We start from the raw sequence: 27,262 nt of genomic DNA, 5'->3' as shown, positions 1-27,262 counted from the left end.
TTGAGGGAGAGTTGGGGAAAATTGGGGGGAAATTTGGGGGTTTCTGCGGGTTTTGGGGGGAAATTGTGAGAGTTTTTTGGGGGGGAGTGGGAGGGAATTTGGAGGTTTTGGGAGAAAATTTGGGGGGTTTGGGGTTTTCCGGGGTTGTTTTTTGGAATTTTAGGGGGAAATTCGCGATTTTTTCGGGGGATTTTTGAGATTTTTGGGGTTATTTTTGTTGGGGTTTTTTTTGGGGAGGGGTTTGGGGGTCCGGGGATGTCCCCCCCCCCCCCCAGAATGTCACCTTGTGTCCCCTCCCCCCCTCCAGAGCTGTTCCCGGATGTGCAGCTCAGCCCCCAGGTGGGTGCGGTCCCCTCGGTGTCACCTGGGTGTCACCTGGGTGTCACCTCCCCGGTGTCACCTTCCCGATGTCACCTTCCCGATGTCACCTGCCACCCCATTGTCACCTCCCCGGTGTCACCTCCCCGGTGTCACCTCCCCAGTGTCACCTACTTGGTGTCACCTCTCCATTGTCACCTCCCCGGTGTCACCTCCCCGGTGTCACCTCCCCAATTTCACCTCCCAGCCCAGTGTCACCTCCCCATTGTCACCTCCCCGGTGTCACCTCCCACGCCATTGTCACCTCCCCAGTGTCACCTGCCCATTGTCACCTCCCCGGTGTCACCTCCCCATTGTCACTTCCCCAGTGTCACCTCCCCAATGTCACCTGCCCACTGTCACCTGCCCATTGTCACCTCCCCTGTGTCACCTTCCCAGTGTCACCTACTTGGTGTCACCTGCCACCCCATTGTCACCTGCCCATTGTCACCTCCCCGGTGTCACCTCCCCAATGTCACCTCCCAGCCCAGTGTCACCTCCCCATTGTCACCACCCCAGTGTCACCTCCCCAGTGTCACCTCCCTGGTGTCACCACCCTGGTGTCACCTCCCCAGTGTCACCTCCCTGCCCTCAATGCCACCCCCAGTGTCACCCTCAGTGTCACCTCCCTGTCCTAAGTGTCACCCTCCTTGTCACCCTAAGTGTCACCCTCCTTGTCACCCTAAGTGTCACCCTCATTGTCACCCTCATTGTCACCCTTGCCCTCTCTCCAGTGCCACCCTGGTGCCACCCCGGTGTCACCCTCATTGTCACCTTCCCCTTCTCTCTGATGTCACCCCGGTGCCACCCCGGTGTCACCCTCATTGTCACCCTCATTGTCACCCTCACTGTCACCTTCCCCTTCTCTCCGGTGTCACCCCGGTGCCACCCCGGTGTCACCCTCATTGTCACCCCGGTGTCACCCTCATTGTCACCCTCATTGTCACCCTCATTGTCACCCTCATTGTCACCCTCACTGTCACCTTCCCCTTCTCTCCAATGCCACCCCGGTGCCACCCCGGTGTCACCCTGGTGTCACCCTCATTGTCACCCCGGTGTCACCCTCATTGTCACCCTCACTGTCACCCTCGCCCTCTCTCCAGTGCCACCCCGGTGTCACCCCGGTGCCACCCCGGTGCCACCCTGGTGTCACCCTCATTGTCACCCTCATTGTCACCCTCATTGTCACCTTCCCCTTCTCTCTGGTGCCACCCTGGTGTCACCCCGGTGCCACCCCGGTGTCACCCTCATTGTCACCCTGGTGTCACCCTCATTGTCACCCTCATTGTCACCTTCCCCTTCTCTCCAATGCCACCCCGGTGCCACCCCACTGTCACTCAGGTGTCACCCCGGTGTCACCCTGGTGTCACCCCGCTGTCCCCTGTCCCCACAGGACCCGGCGGGCTCCGGTGGCCCCGAGGGGACCCGGGGGGGACCCCGCGGCCGGGGACAAGGACGGGGACAGGGACAGGGACAAGGACGGGGACAGGGACAGGGACAAGGACGGGGACAAGGACAGGGCCGGAGACGGGGACAGGAACGGGGACAGGGACGGGGACAGGGACAGGGACAGGGACAGGGACAGGGACAGGGACAGGGACAGGGACAGGGACGTCCCCGCAAGCGCAAGTGCGTCAACGGCTTCATCATGTTCTGCCGCGTGAACCGCCGCGAGTACATGAGGTGACACTTGGGGACATTGGGGACACTGGGGACACTGGGGACATTGGGGACATTGGGGACACTGGGGGCATTGGGGACACTGGGGACACTGGGGACACTGGGGACACTGGGGACATTCAGGGACACTGGAGACATTGGGGGGATTGGGAGTGTTGGGGACATTGGGGACACTGGGGACATTGGGGACATCGGGGACACTGGGGGCACTGGGGACACTGGGGGATTGGGGGGATTGGGGACACTGGGGACATTGGGGATGTTGGGGACATTGGGGACACTGGGGACATTTGGGGACACTGGGGACATTGGGGACACTGGGGATGTTGGAGACACTGGGGACATTGGGGACAGCGGGGGGGGTTGGTGGCACCATTGTGACATGGGGGGTGTTGGTGATAATTTGGCGTCACTTTGGTGCCACTTCAATGTCACTTTGGTGTCACTTTGGTGCCACTTTGGTGCCACTTCAATGTCACTTTGGTGTCACTTTGGTGCCACTTTGGTGTCACTTCAATGTCACTTTGGTGTCACTTTGGTGTCACTTTGGTGCCACTTTGGTGTCACTTTGGTGTCACTTTGGTGGCACTGTGGTGACACTTTGGTGTCACTTCAATGTCACTTTGGTGGCACTTTGGTGGCACTGTGGTGACACTGTGGTGGCACTGTGGTGACACTGAGGTGACACTTCAATGTCACTTTGGTGCCACCTCGGTGTCACTTTGGTGCCACTTTGGTGCCACCTCGGTGTCACTTTGGTGGCACTTTGGTGGCACTTTGGTGCCACCTCGGTGTCACTTTGGTGCCACCTCGGTGACACTTCAATGTCACTTTGGTGTCACTTTGGTGCCACCTCGGTGACACTGTGGTGTCACTTTGGTGTCACTGTGGTGACACTTCAATGTCACTTTGGCGCCACCTCGGTGTCACTTTGGTGCCACTTTGGTGACACTTTGGTGCCACTTTGGTGACACTTTGGTGCCACCTCGGTGTCACTGTGGTGTCACTGTGGTGTCACTGTGGTGTCACTTTGGTGCCACCTCGGTGTCACTGTGGTGTCACTGTGGTGGCACTGTGGTGACACTGAGGTGACACTGTGGTGTCACTGTGGTGTCACTGTGGTGTCACTGTGGTGTCACTGTGGTGTCACTGTGGTGGCACTGTGGTGACACTGAGGTGACACTTCAATGTCACTTTGGTGTCACTGTGGTGGCACTGTGGTGGCACTGTGGTGGCACTGTGGTGACACTGAGGTGACACTTCAATGTCACTTTGGTGTCACTGTGGTGTCACTGTGGTGGCACTGTGGTGGCACTGTGGTGGCACTGTGGTGACACTGAGGTGACACTTCAATGTCACTTTGGTGTCACTGTGGTGGCACTGTGGTGGCACTGTGGTGTCACTGTGGTGGCACTGTGGTGGCACTGTGGTGACACTGAGGTGACAGCGCCATCCCCGGCCTCACCTCCACGGCGGCCACGCGGGACCTGGCCCAGCTCTGGCGCAGCCTCAGCCCCGAGGAGCGCCGCCCATACTGGTTTGTACTGGTTTGGACTGGTTCGGACTGGTTTATACTGGTTTGGAGTGGTTTGGACTGGTTTGTAATGGTTTATATTGGTTTGGACTGGTTTATACTGGTTTGGACTGGTTTGGACTGGTTTGAAGTGGTTTGGAGTGGTTTGTAATGGTTTATACTGGTTTGGAGTGGTTCGGACTGGTTTGGACTGGTTTGAAGTGGTTTGGAGTGGTTTGTAATGGTTTATACTGGTTTGGAGTGGTTCGGACTGGTTTGGACTGGTTTGAAGTGGTTTGGAGTGGTTTGTAATGGTTTATACTGGTTTGGAGTGGTTCGGACTGGTTTGGACTGGTTTGAAGTGGTTTGGAGTGGTTTGTAATGGTTTATACTGGTTTGGAGTGGTTCGGACTAGTTTGTACTGTTTTGGACTGGTTTGGACTGGTTTATACTGGTTTGTAATGGTTTATATTGGTTTGGACTGGTTTGGACTGGTTTGGACTGGTTTGAAGTGGTTTGTAATGGTTTATATTGGTTTGGACTGGTTTGGACTGGTTTGTAATGGTTTGTAACGGTTTATACTGGTTTATACTGGTTTGGACTGGTTTGTAATGGTTTGTAACGGTTTATACTGGTTTATACTGGTTTGGACTGGTTTGTAATGGTTTGTAACGGTTTATACTGGTTTGGACTGGTTTGAAGTGGTTCGGACTGGTTTGAAGTGGTTCGGACTGGTTTGTAATGGTTTATATTGGTTTATACTGCTTTGGACTGGTTTGTAATGATTTATACTGGTCAGTACTGGTCCATACTGGTCCATACTGGTCTATACTGGTTTATACTGGTCCCGCAGCCGGCGCACGCGGCACTTCAGCCTCCAGCACGACCGGATGTACTGGTCTGTACTGGTCTGTACTGGTTTATACCAGTCCATACTGGTTTATACTGGTCAGTACTGGTTTATACCAGTCCATATTGGTTTATACTGGTCCATACTGGTTTATACTGGTTTATACTGGTCAGTACTGGTTTATACCGGTCAGTATTGGTCCATACTGGTCCATACTGGTTTATACTGGTTTATACTGGTCCCGCAGCCGGCGCGCGCGGCGCTTCAGCCTCCAGCACGACTGGATGTACTGGTCTGTACTGGTCTGTACTGGTCTGTACTGGTTTATACCAGTCCATACTGGTTTATACTGGTCAGTACTGGTTTATACCAGTCCATATTGGTTTATACTGGTCCATACTGGTTTATACTGGTTTATACTGGTTTATACTGGTTTATACTGGTTTATACTGGTCCCGCAGCCGGCGCGCGCGGCGCTTCAGCCTCCAGCACGACCGGATGTACTGGTCTGTACTGGTCTGTACTGGTCTGTACTGGTCTGTACTGGTTTATACCAGTCCATACTGGTTTATACCAGTCCATACTGGTTTATACCGGTCAGTATTGGTCCATACTGGTCCATACTGGTTTATACTGGTTTATACTGGTCCCGCAGCCGGCGCGCGCGGCGCTTCAGCCTCCAGCACGACCGGATGTACTGGTCTGTACTGGTCTGTACTGGTCTGTACTGGTTTATACCAGTCCATACTGGTTTATACCAGTCCATACTGGTTTATACCGGTCAGTATTGGTCCATACTGGTCCATACTGGTCCATACTGGTTTATACTGGTTTATACTGGTCCCGCAGCCGGCGCGCGCGGCGCTTCAGCCTCCAGCACGACCGGATGGTGCGGCCAGAGCGCGGCAGCGACAGCGACGGCGACGGCGACGGCGCGGCCGCGCCCCTGAGGCTGCTGCTGGCGGCGCGCGCCCGTCCCGGGGACGGCCTGTGACACCCAGGGGACACCCGGGGACACCCGGGGACACCCACGGGACACCTGGGGACACCCAGGGGACACCTGGGGACACCTTGGGGACACCTGGGACAGATGGGACAGCCACACCCTGGGGACAGGGGCACACCTGGGACACCTTGGGGACACCCTAGGACACCCTGGGGACACCCTGGGGACACCCTGGGGACACCTTGGGGACACCCTGGGACACCCTGGGGACACCTTGGGATACCCTGGGGACACCTTGGGGACACCTTGGGACACCTTGGGGACACCCGGGGGATACCCTGGGGACACCCGGGGGACACCCTGGGACACCCTGGGACACCTGGGGACACCTTGGGACACCTTGGGATACCCTGGGGACACCCGGGGGACACCCTGGGACAGTTGGGGACAGCTGGGACAGCCCGGTGTCCCCTGCAGGGTGTTGTCCCCGTCCCAGTTTGTGTCCCCATCGCGTCCCCATCGTGTCCCTGTCCCAGTTCCTGTCCCAGTTCCTGTCCCAGTTCCTGTCCCCAGTCCAAGTTCAGCTCCTTGTCCCGGGTCGTGTCCCCACGGTGTCCCTGTCCCTGTTCCTGTCCCCACAGTGTCCCTGTCCCTGTTTGTGTCCCCACGGTGTCCCTGTCCCTGTTCCTGTCCCCACAGTGTCCCTGTCCCTGTTTGTGTCCCCACGGTGTCCCTGTCCCTGTTCCTGTCCCCACAGTGTCCCTGTCCCTGTTTGTGTCCCCACGGTGTCCCTGTCCCTGTTCCTGTCCCCACAGTGTCCCTGTCCCTGTTCCCATGGTGTCCCTGTTTGTGTCCCCACGGTGTCCCCACGGTGTCCCTGTTCCTGTCCCCACAGTGTCCCTGTCCCTGTTTGTGTCCCCACGGTGTCCCCATCCCTGTTCCTGTCCCCACGGTGTCCCTGTCCCATCCCAGTTGTCACCATTGACATCCGTGTCCCCATCGTGTCCCTGTCCCAGTTTGTGTCCCCAATCCCAGTTCGGCTCCTTGTCCCAGTTCCTGTCCCCATCCCGGGTGTCACCACTGAAGTCCTTGTCCCCATCGTGTCCCTGTCCCCGTCCTGGTTCTTGTCATGATTGAAGTCCCTGTCCCCACGGTGTCCCCACAGTGTCCCTGTCCCTGTCCCCACGGTGTCCCTGTCCCCACGGTGTCCCCACGGTGTCCCTGTCCCCACGGTGTCCCTGTCCCCACGGTGTCCCTGTCCCTGTCCCCACGGTGTTCCTGTCCCCACCATGTCCCTGTCCCCACGGTGTCCCTGTCCCTGTCCCTGTCCCCACGGTGTCCCTGTCCCTGTCCCTGTCCCCACCGTGTTCCTGTCCCCACGGTGTCCCTGTCCCCACGGTGTCCCCACGGTGTCCCTGTCCCTGTCCCTGTCCCTGTCCCCACAGTGTCCCTGTCCCTGTTTGTGTCCCCACAGTGTCCCTGTCCCCACAATGTCCCTGTCCCCACGGTGTCCCTGTCCCTGTCCCCACAATGTCCCCACGGTGTCCCCACGGTGTCCCTGTCCTGTCCCTGTCCCTGTCCCCACAGTGTCCCTGTCCTCACGGTGTCCCTGTCCTGTCCCTGTCCTGTCCCTGTCCCTGTCCCTGTCCCCACAGTGTCCCTGTCCCTGTCCCCACGGTGTCCCTGTCCCTGTCCTGTCCCTGTCCCCACGGTGTCCCCACGGTGTCCCTGTCCCTGTCCCCATTTGTGTCCCCAAGTGGCTCCTCCGCTGTCCCCAATGTCCCTCAAGGCTCCAGTGCCACCTCCCTGTGCCCCCCAATGTCCCCAGGTGCCACCCCCAATGTCCCCAAGTGCCACCCGGTGCCACCCCCAATGTCCCCGAGTGTCCCCAAGTGCCACCCCCAATGTCCCCAGGTGCCACCCCCAATGTCCCCAGGTGTCACCCGGTGCCACCTCCCTGTGGCCCCCAATGTCCCCAGGTGCCACCCCCCATGTCCCCGAGTGTCCCCAAGTGCCACCACCAATGTCCCCAAGTGCCACCCCCAATGTCCCCAGGTGCCACCCGGTGCCACCCCCCAATGTCCCCGAGTGTCCCCAACCCACGGGCGGGGGGTCCCATCGGTGACAGAAAGTGACACTGGGAGAGATTTGGGGACAATGTGGGGGATTTGGGGACAGTTTGGTGAATTTGGGGACAATGTGGGGGATTTGGGGACAATTTGGGGGATTTGGGGACAGTTTGGTGAATTTGGGGACAATGTGGGGGATTGGGGGACAATTCAAGAGATTTGGGGACAATTCAGGGGATTTGGGGACAAATTGGTGAATTTGGGGACAATTTGGGGGATTTGGGGACAATTCAGGAGATTTGGGGACAATATGTGGGATTGGGGGACAATTCGAGGGATTTGGGGACAGTTTGGTGAATTTGGGGACAATTTGGGGGATTTGGGGACAATTTGGTGAATTTGGGGACAATGTGGGGGATTTGGGGACAATTTGGGGGATTTGGGGACAATTTGGGGGATTTGGGGACAATTCAGGAGGTTTTGGGACAATTTGGGGGACAATTCGAGGGATTTGGGGACAGTTTGGTGAATTTGGGGACAATTTGGGGGATTTGGGGACAGTTTGGTGAATTTGGGGACAGTTTGGTGAATTTGGGGACAATTCAGAGGGATTTGGGGACAGTTTGGGGGATTTGGGGACAGTTTGGTGGATTTGGGGACAATTTGGTGAATTTGGGGACAGTTTGGTGAATTTGGGGACAGTTTGGGGGATTTGGGGACAATTCAAGGGTTTTTGGGGACACTGAGAGGGATTTGGGGACAATTTGAGGGATTTGGGGACACTGGGGGGGTGGTGACACTGGCAATGTCCCTTTTAGTCCCATTTTTGTCCTTTTTTCCCCATTTTTGTCCTTTTTTCCCCATTTTTGTCCCTCCCCCCCTCGGGGCCACCGCAGCTTTTTTTGCCAAAATCTTTTATTGCCGCCCCTCCCCAAAAAACCCCAAAACCCCCCAAAAAAACCCCAAATAAATATCCAAGAAAACGCCGTGAAAAAAAGGGAATTTGGGGAATTCCGGGGGGGTTTTTTGGGGGGAATTCCCGGGAATTTGGGGCTCCCCGATTATCACACGGTGATAAGGCAGCGCTGGCAGCCCCCGGGGGGGCGGAATTTGGGGAATTCCAGAGGGAATTTGGGGAATTTTGAAAGGATTTTGGGGAATTCTCGGCTGTACAAAATTTACAAAGGGGGAAAATCCCAAAATCTGGGGAGAAATCTCAAAAATCGGGGGGAAAAAAGCCCCAAAATTGGGGGGAAAATCCCAAAAATTGGGGGGAAAATCCCAAAAATTGGGGGGAAAATCCCAAAAATTGTGAGGGAAAAATAAAAAAAAAAAGGGGGTGGGGTGGGAAATCCCAAAAATTGGGGGGAAAAAATCCCCAAAATTGAGGAGAAAATCCCAAAAATTGGGGTGGGAGGGGAAAATCCCAAAATTTGGAGGGAAAATCCCAAAAATTGGGAGGGAAAATAAAAAAAAAATTAAAAAAAAAAAATGGGGTGGGGTGGGAAATCCCAAAAATTGGGGGGAAAAAATCCCCAAAATTGAGAAAATCCCAAAAATTTGGGTGTGTGGGGGAAATCCCAAAATTTGGAGGGAAAATCCCAAAAATTGGGGGGAAAATCCCAAAATTTGGGAGGGAAAATAAAAAAAAATTGGGGGGGGGATCCCATAATTTGGGGGTAAAATACAAAAATTTGTGGGGAAAAGCCCAAAATTTGGGAGGGGAAGTAAAAAAAATGTGGGGAAAATCCCGAAAATGGGGGGGAAATCCCAAAAATTGGGGTGGGATTGGGAAAATCCTAAAATTAGGGGAAAAATCCCAAAAACTGGGGGGAAAAAAATCCCAAAATTTGGGGTGGAAATATGAAAAGTGAGGGAAAATCCCCAAAATTGGGGAGAAAATCCCAAAAATTCGGGTGGGAGGGGAAAATCCCCAAATTAGGGGGAGAATCCCAAAAATTGGGGGAAAAATTCAAAAAATTGGGGAAAAAAAAAAACCCCAAAAATTGGGGGAAAAAAATCCCAAAAATTGGGGGGAAAATCCCAAAATTTGGAGGAATTCTAAAAATTTGTGAATTATCCAGGGTGTGAAATCCCAGAATTTTGGATTTTTCCAGGGGAAAAAAAATATTAAAAATTGGGGGGGGTAAAAATCCCAAAAATTTGGGATTTGCCTGGGGGGGGGGGGGGGGGGAAGATCCCAAAAATCTGGAGGTTAAAGAATCCTAAAAATTGTGAAAAAATCCTAAAATTTGTGGAGAAAACGCCAAGATTTGGGATTCGTTTGGGGAAAAAATCCCCAAAATTTGGGATTTGCTTGGGGGGAAAAAAATCCTAAAATTTGGGTTTTACCTGGAGTGAAAAATCCCCCAAATTTAGGATTTATCTGGTGGAGAAAAATCCTGAAATTTTTTTTGGGAAAAAAAAATCCCTGAAATTTGGGATTTATTTGGGGGAAAATCCGAAAGTTTTGGATTTGCGAGAAGGGAAAAAATGGTAAAAATTTGGTGGGAAATCCCAGAAATTTGAGCTTCAGCTGTGCCCAAAATTTGGGATTTTTTTTTTTTTTTGGATGGGGAAAAATGTGAAAAAATTGGGGGGGAAAAAAATCCTAAAAAAAGGGGGAGGAAAAAATCCCCAAAATTTGGGGAAAATCCCCAAATTGTCCCGAATTTGTCCCAAATTGGAGGGAGGGGACAGAGCCCTTCAGCCCTGGGCGAGGACAGGTGACAGCGGGAGGTGCCACCAGGTGTGTCAGGGTGTCACCAGGCACCACCTCACCTGTCCAGGTGCCACCTCAGGTGTGCCCAGGTGTCACTTCAGGTGTGTCCAGGTGTCACCTCACCTGTCCAGGTGCCACCAGGTGTGTCCAGGTGTCACCTCAGGTGTGCCCAGGTGCCACCAGGTGTGTCCAGGTGTCACCTCAGGTGTGTCCAGGTGCCACCTCAGGTGTGCCCAGGTGTCACCTCAGGTGTGTCCAGGTGTCACCAGGTGTGTCCAGGTGTCACCTCAGGTGTGTCCAGGTGCCACCAGGTGTGTCCCAGTGTCACCTCAGGTGTCCCAGTGTCACCTCAGGTGTCCAGGTGCCACCTCAGGTGTGCCCAGGTGTCACCTCAGGTGTCCAGGTGCCACCAGGTGAGTCCAGGTGCCACCTCAGGTGTCCAGGTGCCACCTCACCTGTCCAGGTGTCACCTCAGGTGTGCCCAGGTGCCACCAGGTGTGCCCAGGTGCCACCAGGTGTGCCCAGGTGCCACCTCACCTGTCCAGGTGTCACCAGGTGTGCCCAGGTGCCACCTCAGGTGTGTCCAGGTGCCACCAGGTGTGTCCAGGTGTCACCTCAGGTGTGCCCAGGTGCCACCTCACCTGCCCAGTGCCACCAGCTGTCCCCAGGTGCCACCTCAGGTGTGTCACACCTGGCCCACAGGCACGGGGAGGTGACAGGTGCCACCAGGTGCCACCGACACACAGCGAAACCAACGGTGCCACCTCCTGTCCTGTCCTGGTGCCGTCCCCAGGTGCCTCCAGGTGTGCCCAGGTGCCACCAGCTCTCCCCAGGTGTCTCCAGGTGTGTCCCAGCTGTTCCCAGGTGCCACCAGGTGTGCCCAGGTGTCTCCAGGATGTCTCCACGATGTCCCCAGCTGTCCTCAGGTGTCCCCAGGTGTGCCCAGGTGTGCCCAGGTGTCTCCAGGTGTCCTCAGGATGTCCTCAAGGTGTTCCCAGGTGTCCCCAGGATGTCCTCAGGGGATTCTCAGGTGTGCCCACGTATCTCCAGGTGTGCCCAGCTGTTCCCAGGTGTGCCCATCTGTCTCCAGGATGTCCTCAAGGTGTTCCCAGGTGTTCCCAGGTGCCCTCAGGATGTCCTCAAGGTGTCCCCAGGTGTGCCCAGGTGTCTCCAGGATGTCCTCAGGATGTCCCCAGGCATGCACCAGCTGTCCCCAGCTGTGCCCAGGTATCCTCAGGATGTCCTCAAGGTGTTTCCAGGTGTCCCCAGGTGTTCCCAAGTGTGCCAGGTGTGCCCAGGTGTCCCCAGGATGTCCCCAGCTGTCCCCAGGTGTCCCCAGCTGTGCCCAGGTATCCTCAGGATGTCCTCAAGGTGTTCCCAGGTGTCCCCAGGTGTTCCCAAGTGTGCCAGGTGTGCCCAGGATGTCCTCAGGATGTTCTCAGGATGTCCCCAGCTGTCCCCAGGATGTCCTCAGGATGTGCCCAGGTGTCCCCAGGTGGGCCAATTTGTGCCCAGGTGTCCCTAGGTGTCCCTAGGTGTGCCCAGGATGTCCCCAGGTGTGCCCAGCTGTCCCCAGGTGTCCTCAGGATGTCTCCAGGTGTGCCCAGGTGTGCCCAGGATGTCCCCAGCTGTCCCCAGGTGTCCTCAGGATGTCTCCAGGTGTGCCCAGGTGTGCCCAGGTGTCCCCAGGTGTGCCCAAGATGTCTCCAGGATGTCCCCAGGTGTCCCCAGCTGTCCCCAGGTGTGCCCAGGTGTGCCCAGGTGTGCCCAGGTGTGCCGGCGTCACACGAACACCTTGGCCAGGCCGTCGGCGCCGGCGCTGGCGCCGAGGGGGCGCCGGGGGTGGAAGGCCACGGCCAGGACGGCCTCGTGGTGCTTGCGGCGGTGAGCGGGCAGCTCCTGCACACACCTGAGCGGGCACAGGTGCCACAGCCGGAGAGAGCAGTCGTGACCTGGGGAGAGACAGGTGAGACAGGTGTGACACAGACACACACAGGTGAGCGGGCAGCTCCTGCACACACCTGAGCGGGCACAGGTGCCACAGCCGGAGAGAGCAGTCGTGACCTGGGGAGAGAGAGACAGACAGGTGTGACACACACAGGTGAGCGGGCAGCTCCTGCACACACCTGAGCGGGCACAGGTGCCACAGCCGCAGGGAACAGTCGTGACCTGGGGAGAGACAGGTGAGACAGGTGTGACAGAGACACACACAGGTGTGACACACACAGGTGTGACAGGTGTGACACACACAGGTGAGACAGGTGTGACAGAGACAGGTGTGACAGGTGTGACACACACAGGTGAGACAGGTGTGACAGGTGTGACACACACAGGTGAGACAGGTGTGACACACACAGGTGTGACACAGACACAGGTGTGACACACACAGGTGTGACACACACAGGTGTGACACACACAGGTGTGACACAGGTGTGAGACACAGGGACACACAGGTGAGGTCACTCAGTCACTCATTGGTCACTCAGTGTCATTCTGGTCACTCAGGGTCACTCATTGGTCACTCATTGGTCACTCTGGTCACTCTGGTCACTCATTGATCACTCAGTGGTCACTCATTGATCACTCTGGTCACTCTGGTCACTCATTGGTCACTCTGTTCACTCATTGGTCACTCTGGTCACTCATTGGTCACTCATTGGTCACTCATTGGTCACTCATTGGTCACTCTGTTCACTCATTGGTCACTCTGGTCACTCATTGGTCACTCATTGGTCACTCATTGGTCACTCTGGTCACTCATTGGTCACTCATTGGTCACTCATTGGTCACTCTGGTCACTCATTGATCACTCATTGGTCACTCATTGGTCACTCATTGGTCACTCATTGGTCACTCAGGGTCACTCAGGGTCACTCATTGGTCACTCAGTGGTCACTCTGGTCACTCATTGGTCACTCTGGTCACTCATTGGTCACTCATTGGTCACTCATTGATCACTCATTGGTCACTCTGGTCACTCTGGTCACTCATTGGTCACTCATTGGTCACTCTGGTCACTCATTGATCACTCATTGGTCACTCATTGGTCACTCTGGTCACTCATTGGTCACTCATTGGTCACTCTGTTCACTCATTGGTCACTCTGGTCACTCAGGTCACTCATTGGTCACTCTGTTCACTCATTGGTCACTCTGGTCACTCTGGTCACTCATTGATCACTCATTGGTCACTCATTGGTCACTCTGGTCACTCATTGGTCACTCATTGGTCACTCATTGGTCACTCTGGTCACTCATTGATCACTCATTGGTCACTCATTGGTCACTCTGGTCACTCATTGGTCACTCTGTTCACTCATTGGTCACTCTGGTCACTCTGGTCACTCTGGTCACTCATTGATCACTCATTGGTCACTCATTGGTCACTCTGGTCACTCATTGGTCACTCATTGGTCACTCATTGGTCACTCTGGTCACTCATTGGTCACTCATTGGTCACTCATTGGTCACTCTGGTCACTCATTGATCACTCATTGGTCACTCTGGTCACTCATTGATCACTCATTGGTCACTCTGGTCACTCATTGGTCACTCTGGTCACTCATTGGTCACTCATTGGTCACTCAGGGTCACTCATTGGTCACTCTGGTCACTCATTGGTCACTCATTGGTCACTCATTGGTCACTCTGGTCACTCTGGTCACTCTGGTCACTCATTGGTCACTCATTGGTCACTCTGGTCACTCAGTGGTCACTCATTGGTCACTCTGGTCACTCAGTGGTCACTCATTGATCACTCAGTGGTCACTCTGGTCACTCATTGGTCACTCATTGGTCACTCATTGGTCACTCATTGGTCACTCTGGTCACTCATTGGTCACTCATTGATCACTCATTGGTCACTCATTGATCACTCATTGGTCACTCATTGATCACTCATTGATCACTCATTGGTCACTCATTGGTCACTCTGGTCACTCATTGGTCACTCATTGATCACTCATTGGTCACTCAGCAGTCAGTGGTCACTCATTGATCACTCATTGGTCACTCATTGGTCACTCTGGTCACTCATTGGTCACTCATTGGTCACTCATTGGTCACTCTGGTCACTCATTGATCACTCATTGGTCACTCATTGGTCACTCATTGGTCACTCTGGTCACTCATTGATCACTCATTGGTCACTCTGGTCACTCATTGGTCACTCATTGATCACTCATTGGTCACTCATTGGTCACTCATTGGTCACTCACTGCCGGACATCAGGACGCTGCCGCTGCTGTCCAGGGCCAGGCAGGTGACGGCGTCCAGGTGAGCGACCACCGAGTGCACCACCGAGCCTGGGGGAGGGGCGGGTCAGCGGGCCCTAACGACCCCTAATTACCTAATGAACTCCTAATTACCCTAATGACCTCCTAATTATCCCTAATGACCTGCTAATTACCCTAATGACCTGCTAATTATCCCTAATGACTTGCTAATTATCCCTAACGACCCCTAATTACCCTAACGACCTCCTAATTATCCTAATGACCTGCTAATTATCCCTAACGACCCCCTAATTACCCTAACGACCCCCTAATTACCCTAATGACCTCCGAATTACCCTAATGACCTCCTAATTACCCTAATGACCCCTAATTACCCTAACGACCCCTAATTACCCTAATGACCCACTAATTACCCTAATGACCCCTAATTACCCTAACGACCCCTAATTACCCTAATGACCCACTAATTACCCTAATGAACTCCTAATTACCCTAACGACCCCTAATTACCCTAATGACCTGCTAATTACCCTAACGACCCCTAATTACCCTAATGACCTGCTAATTATCCCTAATGACCTGCTAATTATCCCTAATGAACTGCTAATTATCCCTAACGACCCCCTAATTACCCTAATGACCTGCTAATTATCCCTAACGACCCCTAATTACCTAACGACCCCTAATTACCCTAATGACCTCCTAATTACCTAACGACCCCTAATTACCCTAATGACCTCCCTAATTACCCTAATGACCTCCCTAATTACCCTAACGACCTCCCTAATTACCTAACGACCCCTAATTACCCTAATGACCTGCTAATTACCCTAATGACCCCTAATTACCCTAACGACCCCTAATTACCCTAATGACCCCTAATTACCCTAATGACCGGCTAATTACCCTAATGACCCCTAATTACCCTAATGACCCCTAATTACCCTAATGACCCCCTAATTACCTAACGACCCCTAATTACCCTAATGACCTGCTAATTATCCCTAACGACCCCCTAATTACCTAACGACCCCTAATTACCCTAATGACCCCTAATTACCCTAAGGACCCCTAATTACCCTAACGACCCCTAATTACCCTAATGACCTCCCTAATTACCCTAACGACCCCTAATTACCCTAATGACCCCTAATTACCCTAATGACCTCCCTAATTACCCTAACGACCCCTAATTACCCTAATGACCCCTAATTACACTAATGACCCCCTAATTACACTAATGACCCCCATAATTATCCCTAACGACCCCTAATTACCCTAATGACCCACTAATTACCCGAATGACCTCCCTAATTACCCTAATGACCCCTAATTACCCTAACGACCCCTAATTACCCTAATGACCTCCCAATTACCCTAATGACCCCCTAATTACCCTAACGACCTGCTAATTATCCCTAACGACCCCTAATTACCCTAATGACCTCCCTAATTACCCTAATGACCCCCTAATAACTCCCTAATTACACCAATGACCCCCTAATTACCCTAATGAACCCCCCTAATTACACCAATGACCCCCTAATGACCCTAATGAACCCCCCTAATTACACCAATGACCCCCTAATTGCCCTAATGACCCTAATGACCCTAATGAGGCTAACGAGGCCCACCTGTGCGGTTGTCCAGGTAACGGATGGCGCCGTCATCGCTGGCCGTGATGGTCAGCGGCTGCCAGGGGTGGGCGAGCACCTGGTTCACCTGGGCACGGCCACCTGGGGACAGAACGGTCACCTGGGGTCACCTGGGGTCACCCGGGGTCACCCGGGGTCACCTGGGGTCAGAGTGACCACCTGGGGTCACCCGGGGTCACCCGGGGTCAGAGTGACCACCTGGTTCACCTGGGCACGGCCACCTGGGAACACAGGGGTCACCCGGGGTCACCTGGGGTCAGAGTGACCACCTGGGGTCACCTGGGGTCAGTGACCACCTGGTTCACCTGGGCACGGCCACCTGGGGACAGAACGGTCACCCGGGGTCACCCGGGGTCACCCGGGGTCACCCGGGGTCACCTGGGGTCACCTGGGGTCACCCGGGGTCACCCGGGGTCACAGTGACCACCTGGGGTCACCTGGGGTCAGAGTGACCACCTGGTTCACCTGGGCACGGCCACCTGGGGACACAGGGGTCACCCGGGGTCACCTGGGGTCACCCGGGGTCACCCGGGGTCACCTGGGGTCAGAGTGACCACCTGGGGTCACCTGGGGTCAGTGACCACCTGGGGTCACCTGGGGTCACCTGGGGTCAGTGACCACCTGGTTCACCTGGGCACGGCCACCTGGGGACACAGGGGTCACCCGGGGTCACCTGGGGTCACCTGGGGTCAGAGTGACCACCTGGGGGACACAGGGGTCACCCGGGGTCACCCGGGGTCACCCGGGGTCAGAGTGACCACCTGGGGTCAGTGACCACCTGGTTCACCTGGGCACGGCCACCTGGGGACACCAAAGGGTCAGGGGTCACCTGGCAGGGTCAGGTGGCCCTTGGGGACATTTGGGGGGGGTCCAGGTGACCTCAGGTGTCCCCAGGTGACCCTTGGGGACATTTGGGGGGGTCCAGGTGATCTCAGGTGACCCCTGGGGACATTTGGGGTGTTCAGGTGACCTCAGGTGACCCCTGGGGACACCGGGGGGGGTCCAGGTGATCTCAGGTGACCCTTGGGGACACCGGGGGGGTTTCAGGTGATCTCAGGTGACCCTTGGGGACACCGGGGGGGTTTCAGGTGATTTCAGGTGACCCCTGGGGACATTTGGGGGGGTCCAGGTGTCCCCAGGTGACCCTTGGGGACATTTTGGGGGGGTCCAGGTGATCTCAGGTGACCTTTGGGGACACCGGGGGGGTCCAGGTGTCCCCAGGTGACCCTTGGGGACATTTTGGGGGGGTCCAGGTGATCTCAGGTGACCCATGGGGACATCGGGGGGGTTTCAGGTGATCTCAGGTGACCCCTGGGGACATTTGGGGGGGTCCAGGTGACCTCAGGTGATCTCAGGTGACCCCTGGGGACACCGGGGGGGTCCAGGTGTCCCCAGGTGACCCCTGGGGACATTTTGGGGTGTTCAGGTGTCCCCAGGTGACCCTTGGGGACATTTTGGGGGGGTCCAGGTGATCTCAGGTGACCTTTGGGGACACTGGGGGGGTCCAGGTGTCCCCAGGTGACCCCTGGGGACATTTGGGGTGTTCAGGTGACCTCAGGTGACCCCTGGGGACACCGGGGGGGGTCCAGGTGATCTCAGGTGACCTTTGGGGACACTGGGGGGGTTTCAGGTGATCTCAGGTGACCCCTGGGGACACCGGGGGGGGTCCAGGTGATCTCAGGTGACCCCTGGGGACATTTTGGGGTGTTCAGGTGTCCCCAGGTGACCCTTGGGGACATTTTGGGGGGGTCCAGGTGACCTCAGGTGTCCCTTGGGGACATTTGGGGGGGTCCCGGTGTCCCCAGGTGACCCCTGGGGACATCGGGGGGTCACTCACCGCCGTTTGGGGACACCAGGGTGGCCTTGGTGGCCTCGAGGTCGTAGAGGACGGTGGCACCGGAGCGGAACCCGGCCGCCAGGTGCGCCGGCTGGGTGGGCACGAAGGTCACCGAGGTGGGGACGCCGTGGTCTGAAACGGGACAGGTGAGGGGACACCTGGGGGACAGGTGTGTCACACCTGGGGGACAGGTGTGTCACACCTGGGGGACAGGTGTGTCACATCAGCGGGACAGGTATGACACCTGGGGGACAGGTATGACACCTGGGGGACAGGTGAGGGGACAGGTGTGTCACACCTGGAGACAGGTATGACACCTGGGAACAGGTAAAAGGACAGCTGAGGGGACAGGTGTGTCACGCCTGGGGACAGGAGAGGGGACAGCTGAGGGGACAGGTGTGTCACACCTGGGGGACAGGTATGACACCTGGGAGACAGGTAAAGGGACAGCTGAGGGGACAGGTGTGTCACACCTGGGGGGCAGGTATGACACCTGGGGGACAGGTGAGGGGACAGCTGAGGGGACAGGTGTGTCACACCTGGGGGACAGGTATGACACCTGGGGGACAGGTGAGGGGACAGCTGAGGGGACAGGTGTGACACCTGGGAGACGGGTGAGGGGACAGCTGAGGGGACAGGTGTGTCACACCTGGGGACAGGTATGACACCTGGGAACAGGTGTGTCACACCTGGGGGACAGGTGAGGGGACAGGTGAGGGGACAGGTGTGTCACACCTGGGGACAGGTATGTCACACCTGGGGGATAGGTGTGTCACACCTGGGGGACAGGTGAGGGGACAGGTGGGGGGACAGGTGAGGGGACAGGTGTGACACCTGGGAGACGGGTGAGGGGACAGGTGAGGGGTCCAATGTCCCCAGGTGTGTCCCCATGTCCCCAGGTGTGTCCCCAGGTGTGTCCCCATGTCCCCAGGTGTGTCCCCAGGTGTGTCCCCATGTCCCCAGGTGTGTCCCCAGGTGTGTCCCGGTGCTCCCGCTCACCTTTGTGCCCGTGCAGGACGCTGAGGCAGCTGCCGGTGCCGGTGCCGGTGCCGGTGCCGTCGGTGCCGCTGTCCCGGTCCCCGCGGGGCTCCCAGAGGCGCACGGTGCCGTCGGCCGAGCACGAGGCCAGGCGCCGCCCGGCGCCGTCCCACGCCAGGCCCCAGACGGCGTCGGCGTGACCCTCCAGGAGCGCCCGCAGCACCCGCGGGTCTGCCGCGCGCCACACGCGTGTCACCGGCGCGGGGACACGGCGGGGACACGCCACAGACGAGGGGACATGGCGGGGACATGCCACAGACGCGGGGACACGGCGGGGACACGCCACAGACGCGTCACGGACACGGGGACACGGCGGGGACACGGGGACACGTCAGGGACACGGGGACACGTTGGGGACACAGGGACAGACGCGTCAGGGACATGGGGACATGGGACAGACACATCACGGACACGGAGACACGTCAGGGACACGGGGACAGACACGTCAGGGACACATGGACACATCGGGGACACGCGACAGACGTGTCAGGGACACGGGGACACGTCAGGGACACAGGGACAGACACATCAGGGACACGGGGACAGACACGTCAGGGACACGGGGACAGACACATCAGGGACACGGGGACATGGGACAGACACATCAGGGACATGCAACAGACACATCAGAGACACGAGGACACGGGACAGACATGTCAGGGACACAGGGACACGTCAGGGACACACGACAGACGCATCAGGGACACGGGGACACGTCAGGGACATGGGGACACAGCAGGGACATGCGACAGACGTGTCAGGGACACGGGGACACGTCAGGGACACAGGGACACGGCAGGGACATGGGGACAGACACGTCACGGACACGGGGACATTAGACAGACACGTCACGGACACGGGGACACGGGGACTTTGGGGACATTGGGGACATTGGGGACATTTGGGGGGATTGCAGCAATGGGGAACATCTGGGGACATTGCCACCACAGCCCCAATCCCCCCAGAGTCCCCAACCCTCCTCCAGTGTCCCCAGTGTCCCCAATGTCCCCAAATCCCCCCCAATGTCCCCAGTGTCCCCAATGTCCCAGTGTCCCCAAATCCCCCCGATGTCCCCAAACCCCCCAAATCCCCCAATCCCCCCAGTGTCCCCAATGTCCCCAAATCCCCCCAATGTCCCCAATGTCCCCAATGTCCCCAAATGTCCCCAGTGTCCCCAATGTCCCCCGATGTCCCCAATCCCCCCAATCCCCCCAATGTCCCTGATGTCCCCATGTCCCCAATGTCCCCAATGTCCCCAGTGTCCCCAATGTCCCCAGTGTCCCCAGTGTCCCCAGTGTCCCCAATGTCCCCCGTGTCCCCAATATCCCCAGTCCCCCCAGTCCCCCCAGTGTCCCCAGTCCCCCCAATGTCCCCAATGTCCTCAATGTCCCCAATGTCCCCAGTCCCCCCAGTCCCCCCAGTGTCCCCAATGTCCCCAGTGTCCCCAATGTCCCCAGTGTCCCCAGTGTCCCCACCGTAGCCATCGTAGGGGTCACTGTCCAGCCCGGGCAGGCGCCAGCAGCGGATCCGAGCGTCCACGCCGGCGCTGCAGCACAGCCCGGTGTCACCGCTGTCACCCGTGTCACCCGGCGCCACCGCCACCGCCAGCACCGGGCCCCTGCGACGGTGACAAAGGGACACGAGTCACACTGGTGTCACCAGTGTCACCTCCCAGGCCCCTGGGACGGTGACAAAGGGACACGAGTCACACCGGTGTCACCGGTGTCACCTCCCAGGCCCCTGGGACGGTGACAAAGTGACAGGAGTCACACTGGTGTCACCGGTGTCACCTCCCAGGCCCCTGGGACGGTGACAAAGGGACACGAGTCACACCGGTGTCACCCGTGTCACCCGGCCCCTGGGACGGTGACAAAGGGACACGAGTCACACCAGTGTCACCGGTGTCACCACCCGGCCCCTGCGACGGTGACAAAGGGACACGAGTCACACCGGTGTCACCGGTGTCACCACCCGGCCCCTGCGACGGTGACAAAGGGACACGAGTCACACCGGTGTCACCGGTGTCACCTCCCAGGCCCCTGGGATGGTGACAAAGGGACACGAGTCACACCGGTGTCACCGGTGTCACCTCCCAGGCCCCTGGGACGGTGACAAAGGGACACGAGTCACACCGGTGTCACCGGTGTCACCACCCGGCCCCTGCGACGGTGACAAAGGGACACGAGTCACACTGGTGTCACCGGTGTCACCACCCGGCCCCTGCGACGGTGACAAAGGGACACGAGTCACACTGGTGTCACCAGTGTCACCACCCGGGCCCCTGGGATGGTGACAAAGGGACACGAGTCACACCGGTGTCACCGGTGTCACCTCCCAGGCCCCTGGGACGGTGACAAAGGGACAGGAGTCACACCGGTGTCACCACCCGGCCCCTGTGACGGTGACAAAGGGACAGAAAACCCAAATATAGTCACAGCCAGGTGACAACCGAGTGACAAGGAGGTGACACCGAGGTGACACCGAGGTGACAAAAAAGAGGGACAAAGGCACAAGTAGCAGTGTGACAATGAGGTGACCCCAGGTGACAAAGTGACGAAAAGGAGAAATAAAGCCAGAACCACTGATGTGACAGCAAAGGTGACAATGAGGTGACAATGAGGTGACAATGAGGTGACACTGAGGTGACACTGAGATGACAATGAGGTGACACTGAGGTGACAATGAGGTGACAATGACGTGACAATGAGGTGACAAAGAGGTGACACTGAGGTGACATCAAGGTGACACTGAGGTGACACTGGGGTGACATTGAGGTGACAAAGAGGTGACACTGAGGTGACAAAGAGGTGACATCAACGTGACACTGAGGTGACAATGAGGTGACAATGGGGTGACACCGAGGTGACACCGAGGTGACAAAGAGGTGACACTGAGGTGACAATGAGGTGACACTGGGGTGACATCAAGGTGACATCAAGGTCACACTGAGGTGACAATGAGGTGACATTGAGGTGACACTGAGGTGACAAAGAGGTGACACCAAAGTGACAAAAAAGAGGAAGAAAGCCACAACCACCGAGGTGACAATGAAGGTGACACTGAGGTGACATTGAGGTGACACTGAGGTGACAAAGAGGTGACACCGAAGTGACAAAAAACAGGAAGAGAGCCACAACCACCGAGGTGCCACCAGGTGCCACTGAGGTGACACTCGGTGACACTCGGTGACACACCTGTGCCCGCGGAAGGCGTACACCGGCTCCACGTCCAGCGCCGCGCTCCTGAGGGGACAACGGTGACAAACCCGGGTGACAATCGGTGACACACGGTCGCCACCCCCGTGTCACGCGGCGTCACCCGGTGTCACGCGGTGTCACGCGGTGTCACGCGGTGTCACCCGGCGTCACCCGGTGTCACCCACTTCTTGGGGCCCAGCGGCTTCTGCAGGTCCCAGAGCTTGAGGGTGGCGTCCTCGGAGGCCGTCACCAGCGCCGGGTGACAAGGGACAAAGGCCAGCGCCCGCACGGCGTCAAAGTGGCTGCGCAGCGTCAGCCGCGGGCTCCAGCTGCGCCGCGGCCGCCCGCACGGCACCTGGGGACACGGCGGTGGCACTTGGGGACACCAGGGGTATGGGGACATTGGGACACTTGGGGACATGGTGGCACTTGGGGACATGGTGGCACATGGGGACACTGAGGCAGGCGTGGCTCCAGCTGCGCCGCGGCGACGGCGGCCGCCCGCACGGCACCTGCGGGGTGGTGGCACTTGGGGACACTTGGGGACACCGGGGGCATGGGGACATGGTGGCACTTGGGGACATGGTGGCACTTGGGGACACTCAGGATGGGGTTGGTGGCACTTGGGGACACTCAGGACGGGGTGGTGGCACTTGGGGACACTGGGGATGGGGTGGTGGCACTTGGGGACACTTGGGGACACCAGGGACATGGGGACATGGTGGCACTTGGGGACACTGAGGCAGGCGTGGCTCCAGCTGCGCCGCGGCGACGGCGGCCGCCCGCACGGCACCTGGGGACACGGCGGTGGCACTTGGGGACACTTGGGGACACCGGGGACATGGGGACATGGTGGCACTTGGGGACATGGTGGCACTTGGGGACATGGTGGCACTTGGAGACATGGTGGCACTTGGGGACACTTGGGGACACTGGGGGCATGGGGACATGGTGGCACTTTGGGACATGGTGGCACTTGGGGACACTTGGGGACACTGGCAGCATGGGGACATGGTGGCACTTGGGGACACTGAGGCAGGCGTGGCTCCAGCTGCGCCGCGGCGACGGCAGCCACCCGCACGGCACCTGGGGACACGGCGGTGGCACTTGGGGACACTTGGGGACACTTGGGGACACTGGGGGAATGGGGACAAGGTGGCACTTGGGGACATTGGGGCATTTGGGGAAATGGTGGCACTTGGGGACACTTGGGGACACCGGGGGAATGGGGACATTGGGACACTTGGGGACATTGGGACACTTGGGGACATGGTGGCACTTGGGGACATGGTGGCACTTGGGGACACTGAGGCAGGCGTGGCTCCAGCTGCGCCGCGGTGACGGCGGCTGCCCACACGGCACCTGGGGACACGGCGGTGGCACTTGGGGACACTTGGGGACACTTGGGGACACTGGGGGAATGGGGACATGGTGGCACTTGGGGACACTCAGGATGGGGTTGGTGGCATTTGGGGACACTGGGGACGGGGTGGTGGCATTTGGGGACACTCGGGGCAGGGGTGGTGGCACTTGGGGACACTGGGGACGGGGTTGGTGGCACTTGGGGACACTGGGGACGGGGTGGTGGCATTTGGGGACACTCGGGGCAGGGATGGTGGCACTTGGGGACACTGGGGACGGGGTTGGTGGCACTTGGGGACATTTGGGGCAGGGACGGTGGCACTTGAGGACACTCAGGGCAGGGGTGGTGGCACTTGGGGACACTGGGGCAGGGGTGGTGGCACTTGGGGACACTGGGGACGGGGTGGTGGCACTCACGTCACCGCCGTCGTTGTCATTTGTCACCGTCAGCTCCGCCAGGTCCCCGAGGCCGTCCAGGGCCAGCGGCTCGGCCGGGAGCCCTGGGGACAGAGGGGACATTGGGGACATTGGGGACACGGGGGACAGTGGGGACAGTGGGGACACGGGGGACAGTGGGGACAGTGGGGACACGGGGGACAGTGGGGACACGGGGGACAGTGGGGACATTGGGGACACTGGGGACACTGGGGACAGTGGGGACACTGGGGACACTGGGGACACTGGGGACAGTGGGGACATTGGGGACATCGGGGACACTGGGGACAGAGGGGACAGTGGGGACATTGGGGACATCGGGGACACTGGGGACAGAGGGGACAGTGGGGACACTGGGGACAGTGGGGACACTGGGGACACTGGGGACATTGGGGACATTGGGGACACTGGGGACATTGGGGACATTGGGGACAGTGACACCAGGGTGGCCTTGGGGACACAGGGACCCCCCAGGTGACACGGGGGGTGACACACGGGTGACACGGGTGACAGGCGTGTCCTCACCTTCGGGTGGCCGTGGTGGCCCGAGGTCCCCGTCCCGCAGGTGGCACCGGTGGCTCTCTGTGACAGCGGGGGAAGGGCTCAGGGGATGTCCCCAGGGTGTCCCCAGGTGTCCCCAAAGTGTCCCCAGGCGTCCCCAAGGTGTCCCCAGGTGTCCCCAAAGTGTCCCCAGGTGTCCCCAAGGTGTCCCCAGGTGTCCCCAAAGTGTCCCCAGGTGCCCCCAAATGTCCCCAGGTGTCCCCAAAGTGTCCCCAGATGTCCCCAAATGTCCCCAAGGTGTCCCCAGCTCACCTCTGATGTCCCCAAGCGTCCCCAAGGTGTCCCCCAGGTGTCCCAAATGTCCCCAGGTGTCCCCAAGGTGTCCCCAAAGTGTCCCCAGGTGTCCCCAGCTCACCTCTGATGTCCCCAAGGTGTCCCCAAGGTGTCCCCAAGGTGTCCCCAAGGTGTCCCAAATGTCCCCAAGGTGTCCCCAGCTCACCTCTGATGTCCCCAGGTGTCCCCAGGAAGTCGAACTCTCCCAGGGCGTCCTCGGAGTCTTCCTCATCTTCATCCTCGTCCTCGTCCTCCTCGAGGACCTTGGGGACACTCTGGGGACAAAGATCCGCCCAAATTCCCCAAAAATCCCTAAAAATCCCCAAAAATCCAAAAATCTCCCAATTTCCCCCAAAAATCCCAAAAACATCCCCTAAAAACCCCAAAATCCCGAAAAGTTCCCTCAAAATCCCCTAAAGATTTTCCCCAAATCCCTGAAAATCCCCCAAAATCACCCAAAATTCCCTAAAAATCCTCCCAAATTCCTGGAAATTCCCCAAAATCTCCCAAAAATCCCTAAATCCCCTAAAAATCCCACAAAATTCCCCAGAAATCCTCTAAAATACCCCAAAATTCCCAAAAAATCCCACAAAATGCCCTAAAACCCCTCAAAATTGTTAAAAATCCTCTAAAATCCCCCCAAAATTCCCAAAAATCCTCAAAAACCCCCGAAAATTCCCAAAAATTCCCCCAAAAAATCTCTAAAAATCCCCCAAAATTCCCCCCAAAATCCCCAAAAAATCCCCCCAAAATTCTCAAAAATTTCCCCAAAAAACCACCCAAAATTCTCAAAAATTCCCCTAAAAATCCCTCAAAATCCCAAAAAATCCTCTAAAATCCCCCCGAATTCTCCAAAAATTCCCCAAAAAATCCCTAAAAATCCTCCCAAATTCCCAAATATTCCCCCAAAAATATCCCTAAAAATTCCCCAATTCTCCAAAAATTCCCCAAAAAATCCCTGAAAATCCCCCCAAAATCCCCCAAATTCTCCAAAAATTCCCCAAAAAAATCCCTAAAAATCCCCCCAAAATTCCCAAAAAAATCCCTAAAAATCCCCCCAAAATTCCCAAAAATTCCCCAAAAATCCCCCCAAATTCTCCAAAAATTCCCAAAAAAAAATCCCTAAAAATCCCCCCAAAATTCTCCAAAAATCCCCCCAAAAATCCTCTAAAATCCCCCCAAATTCTCCAAGAATCCCCGTAAAAATCCCTAAAAATCTCCCCAAAATTCCAAAAAATTCCCCCAAAAACATCCCTAAAAACCCCCCCAAAATTCCTCAAAAAATCCCTAAAAATTCCCCCAAATTCTCCAAAAATTCCCCAAAAAATCCCTGAAAACCCCCCAAAATTCCTCTAAAGTCCCCCAAATTCTCCAAAAATTCCCCAAAAAAATCCTCTAAAATCCCCCCAAAATTCCCCCTAAAAATCCTCTAAAGTCCCCCCAAACTCCCAAAAATTCCCAAAAAAATCCCTAAAAATCCCCCAAAATTCCCATAAATTCCCCAAAAAAATCCCTAAAAATCCCCCCAAAATTCCCCAAAAAATCCCTAAAAATCCCCCCAAAAATCCCCGTAAAAATCCCTAAAACCCCCCCGAAAATTCCCAAAAATTCCCCAAAAAATCCCCGAAATCCCCGAAATCCCCAAACTGCCCCAAACTGCCCCAAATTTGGGTCCCGACCTTGGCGGTGCCGCGGGGCCGCCCCGGGGGGGGGGAGGGGCCCTCGGGCTCCTCCTCGTCGCTGTCCTCCTCGGGGGGGGAGGGGCTCGGCTCCTTCCCGGCGTTCCTGGGGGGAAATTTGGGAATTGGGGAGGGAAAATCCCAAACATGGGAAAAAAAGGGAAAAAAAAAAGGGAAAAAACGCAAAAAACCCCGCGAAAAACCGTCAAAAAACGGCTGAAAACGGAGAAATTCCCACGGGAAATCCGAAAATTCCATGGGAAATCCCAAAATCCTACAGGAAATCCCAAAATTCCCACGGGAAATCCGAAAATTCCCATGGGAAATCCCAAAATCCTACAGGAAATCCCAAAAATCCCACGGGAAATCCGAAAATTCCCACGGGAAATCCTGAAAATTCCCGTGGGAAATCCCAAAAATCCCATGGGAAATCCCAGAATTCCACAAGAAATCCCAAAAATCCCTGTGGGAAATCCCGAAAATTCCCTGGGAAATCCCGAAAATTCCATGGGAAATCTCAGAATTCCACAGGAAATCCCAAAAATCCCATGGGAAATCTGAAAATTCCCACGGGAAATCCCGAAAATTCCCGTGGGAAATCCCAAAGTCCTACAGGAAATCCGAAAATTCCCACAGGAAATCCTGAAAATTCCCACAGGAAATCCCAAAATCCCACGGGAAATCTCGAAAATTCCATGAGAAATCTCAGAATTCCACAGGAAATCCTGGAAATCCCAAAAATCCCATGGGAAATCCCAGAATTCCACAGGAAATCCCAAAAATCCCACGGGAAATCCCAAAAATCCCACGGGAAATCCCCCAAAATTCCAAAAGAAATCCCAAAATCCTACAGG

The 27,262-nt window shown here is 56.7% G+C and overlaps 1 protein-coding gene and 1 long non-coding RNA gene across 3 annotated transcripts in view; both read right to left on the bottom strand.

Moving 5' to 3' along the window:
• Window positions 1-9,597: 9,597 nt before the first annotated feature.
• Window positions 9,598-27,262, bottom strand: part of STRN4 (striatin 4) — a 26,983-nt gene continuing 9,318 nt past the window's right edge. Inside the window, exons 6-13 of the mRNA XM_077789113.1 lie at window positions 22,284-22,462; window positions 22,096-22,143; window positions 20,377-20,519; window positions 18,863-19,072; window positions 17,864-18,043; window positions 16,006-16,107; window positions 14,354-14,440; window positions 9,598-12,089 (exon numbers count right to left, since the gene is read on the bottom strand). Coding sequence (XP_077645239.1) covers window positions 11,920-12,089; window positions 14,354-14,440; window positions 16,006-16,107; window positions 17,864-18,043; window positions 18,863-19,072; window positions 20,377-20,519; window positions 22,096-22,143; window positions 22,284-22,462 — 1,119 coding nt within the window. The 3' untranslated portion in view covers window positions 9,598-11,919. The remainder of the gene's footprint in view (window positions 12,090-14,353; window positions 14,441-16,005; window positions 16,108-17,863; window positions 18,044-18,862; window positions 19,073-20,376; window positions 20,520-22,095; window positions 22,144-22,283; window positions 22,463-27,262) is intronic.
• LOC144247726 (uncharacterized) overlaps window positions 23,811-27,262 on the bottom strand; it is a 5,312-nt gene continuing 1,860 nt past the window's right edge. The window contains exons 2-4 of one of the 2 annotated variants that reach the window (XR_013341285.1): window positions 24,896-25,004; window positions 24,421-24,477; window positions 23,811-23,960 (exon numbers count right to left, since the gene is read on the bottom strand). This is a non-coding gene — a long non-coding RNA (uncharacterized LOC144247726). Of the gene's footprint in view, window positions 23,961-24,420; window positions 24,478-24,895; window positions 25,091-27,262 lie in introns of those variants that run through there. The other variant, XR_013341284.1, reaches the window with a different exon arrangement.

Source organism: Lonchura striata, chromosome 31 (genome assembly GCF_046129695.1).
Source record: "Lonchura striata isolate bLonStr1 chromosome 31, bLonStr1.mat, whole genome shotgun sequence".
NCBI lineage: Eukaryota > Metazoa > Chordata > Aves > Passeriformes > Estrildidae > Lonchura > Lonchura striata.
This window is presented reverse-complemented; position numbering and strand designations above follow the sequence as displayed.